General features: G+C 43.8%; 1 protein-coding gene across 1 annotated transcript; it reads left to right on the top strand.

Moving 5' to 3' along the window:
* ZIC2 (Zic family member 2) lies at positions 1 to 4,923 on the top strand. Its single transcript, XM_063425404.1, has 3 exons — positions 1 to 1,587; positions 2,915 to 3,078; positions 3,843 to 4,923. The coding sequence occupies exons 1-3, from the start codon at positions 465 to 467 to the stop codon at positions 4,050 to 4,052; spliced, it is 1,497 nt and encodes a 498-aa protein (XP_063281474.1). The 5' UTR covers positions 1 to 464; the 3' UTR covers positions 4,053 to 4,923.
* The last annotated feature ends 238 nt before the right edge of the window (positions 4,924 to 5,161 follow it).

Raw genomic sequence — 5,161 nt, 5'->3', positions numbered from 1 at the left:
GCAACTTAAAGAAAGAAGAAGCGGAGAGAGAGGAGCATCTGCCGCCCGATCCTTCATCTGGGGGGGAATCTGAGCTCAGTCCCCCGACCGAGAGCGACCGTGAGCGGGGAGAGCTGTGTGAGAGGAGGGGTGATATCTGGACACTTCTTCTGAGCAGGTCCCATTGAACCCTATCAGGACCATTCACAGACTGGCGGACTCTGTTTTAACGTTGTTTTATGGTCTGTACCAGGATATCTATAGAACAGACTGGACTTGTCACTTTTTATTCTATTTTATCACCTATTTTAATTTTATTTTTTTAATGTAAATTTTTTTAATTTTTATTTTTTTGCTGTTGACGTACATGCCCCTAGGAGAGCTTCTTCCAAGTGTTGCCATCTGCAGTAGTTTGCTCCAGGACGCCGCCCGCTATCCCGGCTTACCGGCCTGATTGTGCCGCAGAGATCTGACGCTATTCGGACATGTTGCTGGACGCTGGTCCCCAGTTCCCAGCTCTCGGTGTGGGCACGTTTGCCCGGCACCACCACCATCACCACCACCATGCCGCAGTGGCAGCCGCAGCTGCAGCGGCCGCAGAGATGCAGGAGAGGGAGCTGAGTTTGGCGCAAAACAGCTTCGTGGAGCCGGCGCACATGGGCGCCTTCAAGCTGAATCCTGGAGGGGGTTCCGGGGGAGGCGGAGGGGGAGGCAGCGGGGGAGCCGGGGTACCCGTAGGCTCCGGGGCCAATGGACCCCACGATTTGTCCCCCCCGGGGCAGGGCTCGGCTTTCACCTCCCAGGCCGGGTATCCCTCCTCAGCCCTGGCCCCCCATGCTGCCTACACCGGGCCAGCCTTCAACAGCCCCCGGGACTTCTTGTTCCGCGGCCGGGGGTTCGCAGAGGGTGCCGGGGCAGCGGGAGGGGGTCAGCACGGCTTGTTTGGGCCCCCAGCTGGCAGCCTGCACCACCACCCCCATCACCACCAGCTGTCCCACGGGGAGCACCCCCAGAGCCACCTGCTGTTCCCCGGCATCCACGAGCAACATGCAGCCGCTACACAGAGCCCCCTGGGCGGCCAGATGAGGCTGGGTCTGCCTGGGGAGGTGTTCGGCAGGACTGAGCAGTATCGGCAGGTCACCAGCCCCAGGGGGGACCCCTACACCGCAGCCCAGCTCCACAACCAGTACGGCCCCATGAACATGGGCATGAACATGGCTGCCCACCACCATCACCACCACCACCACCACCCGGGGGCCTTCTTCAGGTACATGAGGCAACAGTGCATCAAGCAGGAGCTCATCTGCAAGTGGATTGACCCCGAGCAGCTCAGTAACCCCAAGAAAAGCTGCAACAAGACTTTTAGCACCATGCATGAGCTGGTCACCCATGTGTCTGTGGAGCATGTTGGGGGCCCCGAGCAGAGCAACCATATCTGCTTCTGGGAGGAGTGCACCAGAGAGGGCAAGCCCTTCAAAGCCAAATACAAACTGGTTAACCACATCAGAGTCCACACTGGAGAGAAACCTTTCCCATGCCCCTTTCCTGGATGTGGCAAGGTCTTTGCCAGGTCAGAAAACCTTAAAATCCACAAAAGGACTCACACAGGTAGGTGTCCGTCTAATGCCCTTTTCTAGGGTAGAGGGTGGGGGTAGGGTAACACCAACCTCAGAAATGTAAATGTTTGTCTTACTCTCTTGGTAAAATGTCTGGCTTAATCTTCCATCTGCTTCTGGGCTACTTTATGCACCCCAAATATTCCCTGCTAAATGTCATGTGATGTGCTCTGCATGTATGTACATGACTGTAATGGACTCGGTTTTACAAGCCTGTCAGTGTTTGCTATTGTGTCTAAGTTCTTTGGAAAGAGCTCAGATGTTCAATTGTGACCGTTTAGTTTGACGTGTAGTTTTCCCAGTATTTAAAAATAAAGAGAAATGAATTTTAAAAAACACACTTCCCAAAATAGCTCGATGTACTACTTGTTCATCTGCATCCCAATTTCAACGTTTGTAGTGACTAATTACTTTATTACGTTATGCACAATCTAACAAAAATTGATACATTGCCGCTAAGTTATGTTGATTGTTAAAATGCCACTGATTGTATTTATATTGTGGCATACATCTTCCCCATTTTTATTCATTTTTTTTTTTTTCCTCTCTTCACTAACTAACAAAAAAATAATAAATGTTAAGACCCTTCCACATTTTTTTGCACGGTAACTATAAATATTTGGGAGGATGTGAGGCCCACTTAGTGGTGTGTTGGGACTGAATTCAGGTGCTAGACGAGATTTAACAAGGTTTAAAATTAAAAGCATTTCTTTGCACGGAAAGTCTGCATTAAACTCCTGTATGTGAACAGATGTCTCTTTTATAAACAATTTAGGTGCTAATGGAATTTAATGCTAAGTGGATTCCCTCCAAATGGAGGATATTTGAGTGATCACACCTCTAAATTGCTCCAAACAGCATAACATTTGGATATATGGTGACTGGGGGAAGGGACAGGCTGTGAAAAGCAAATGAATGCTTTTTAAATGTATTTGCCCCTTTTTTCTTTACAAGCTGCTTGTTTACTCCACCTGTGTGAATAAGCCTAACAATGGTTCCTGACTAGTTTGCAAATGAACGACAATTTACATGTCTTTCCCCGGGGCACAGACAAGAAGCCATTAAATTCCAGCCTTGACAATGTTTCGTTTGGTTTTGTTGTCTGTGGGTTTTTTTTTTTGTTTGTTTGTTTTTTAATTGTATGTATTTTTGTCTTGAGAACCCGCTGCAATCTGGCTGTTCGAATTCTCTAACATACGAATAGAATAGTTTAATTTAACGAAGACCGTTATTGGAACATTGCTTCTAGTGATCAGTTTGGTGGTAGCCATTGTTTTTCCCATAGATTGATCTCATTGTTTTTCTTTCCCTTGATCCAGGAGAGAAGCCTTTCCAGTGCGAGTTTGAAGGCTGCGATAGACGCTTCGCTAACAGTAGCGATAGGAAGAAACACATGCATGTCCATACCTCGGACAAGCCCTATCTGTGCAAGATGTGTGACAAGTCCTACACCCACCCCAGCTCCCTGAGGAAGCATATGAAGGTAGGAAAGGTCGCAACACTTCCCTGCACATTTGGCAGGCTGGACTGCTGAGAGTTGTAGTTAAAGCTGAATATATATATATATATCATTGTCAGCCGCTTTCGATATTTGCTTTAAGTGGTTTTGATGTGTATCTATCTTTATAGAATTACACCGTGTATATATCCACATCATCCAGAAATAAACGTCATGTTTGTTTTCCCACGAATAATGGACATTAATGAACATCAGGGCTTGCCAAAAATATTTTTCCTCCTTCGCTGTGTGCAATTATACGTCGGTGGTTATCATTTTAATGCGCTGTGTGCACTCGTGCCCTTACAATTTTATAATTATTATTTTTTTATTTTTTTTTATTTTAAAGAAAAGTTTAAAAAATATTTTCAAACATACACAGTATGTCTGTGTAAAAACTGGCTTATGCATTGTTTAGTGAATAAATCTAAAAGTACGTATAGTACACAGACTGGTGAATTGAAAACCAAATTGCCAAATCGAGGCTAAAATAGACAAACTTTTTGTTTTCTTGCCAAATGGTAGTTTAGATTTGAATGCGCTGCAATTCTGAATTTAGTAAATCTTTTATATTTATATATATTTTTATTATAAATTTTTTTTTCTTCCAAACTTTCCTCTTTAACCCGTATGAATTATTTCTGTGGTAATGGGTAGCAGTTTGGTTTTGGTTTATTTATTTTTCATCCCTAGATAGCCTTTTTAAATACATTTCTGATCACTAAAATGTTTTGTTTTTTTTCCCATAGGTCCACGAGTCCTCTCCACAAGGCTCAGAGTCGTCACCCGCTGCCAGCTCTGGCTATGAGTCTTCAACTCCCCCAGGTCTGGTGTCCCCCAACACTGAAACACAGAGCACTAACCTGTCCCCAGCCAGCGCCGCAGTGAATGTTGTACACAGTGTATCCAATGGGCCTGGGGGAGCTCTATCTTCAAATTTCAATGAATGGTACGTCTAGGGGCCCCTGCATGGCTTCTTCAGGACTCTATAGGCCACCAGAGACATTGCAGGACTCACCACTGAGCAGATATAGACCCTGGGCTTGTAAGAGTTCTGGGGGGATTTGTGAAAAGCACACACATACACACACCAGCAGAGTGATAAAAACACAATGTACAGTGACCAGGAGGATGCAGGAACAGAGCTCAAGCAAATGGTTATTTATCCCTCTTCCTTCTAAAATGAAAAGTCTGATTTGTAATCTAGCTACGTACCTACCTACCTACCCTAACATGTTCTCATTACATGAACATGGGTTGAAGTGACTTTAATCTGGACCTCTTGCAATGTATGTCTCATTCCTTTGTACATAGGACTCTGCATAACAAGGGATGGGTTTTCTTTCAATTGGGGGGAGGGAGGGGGAGGTGGAAGATTTAAAATGTCCTCTTTTGTTTATTTTTTTCACATTTTTATTTACTTTTTTTATTGTGATCTTTACGTATTGTCCTACTTTTTTTTTGTTTTGTTTTATTAACGAAACTTGATTGTAATTTTCATGCAGCTGGGCTGGGAAACAATAAAACTCTGTGCCAAAGTCTCTACTGTTTGTCTAAACTATAACAGGCGTTCACTTATACACCAGGCTCGTGAATGTACTTTATTTCTGTTAACTGGGGAGGGGAGGGGTGTCCATGTGCTGTTTTTTGTGCTTTTTGCAAGTTCGATTTACTCTTAATGTTTAAAAAGACCGCTGGGAGGGGGAATGTAATCGTTGTGCAGTCTGCTTCTTCCCATAACTATCAGCCTTTCTCCTGTAAATAGCCCTTTTACCATATTTATCCATTTGTAATTAAATTATGATATTGACTTACTACAGAGGAAACACTATTTATAAAGAATGTTTCTTAATTATAAATATGTACAATTTGTGAGCATAAATTGTTCCAGATTTTTTTTTTTATTTAAAGTGGTTTCATCATTTTTATTTTTTTTGTGACCTGTTTTAAGAGTAATGCATACATACACACCTATAATAAAATGTGTTGAAACTGCAAAGTCAGATTTTTTTTTTTTTTTAATGTATGGATATATTCAAATTGTATCTTTGTGTTAAGGGCCACGCTG

Source organism: Pelobates fuscus, chromosome 1 (assembly GCF_036172605.1).
Source record: "Pelobates fuscus isolate aPelFus1 chromosome 1, aPelFus1.pri, whole genome shotgun sequence".
In the NCBI taxonomy this organism is placed as follows: Eukaryota; Metazoa; Chordata; class Amphibia; order Anura; family Pelobatidae; genus Pelobates; species Pelobates fuscus.
This window is presented reverse-complemented; position numbering and strand designations above follow the sequence as displayed.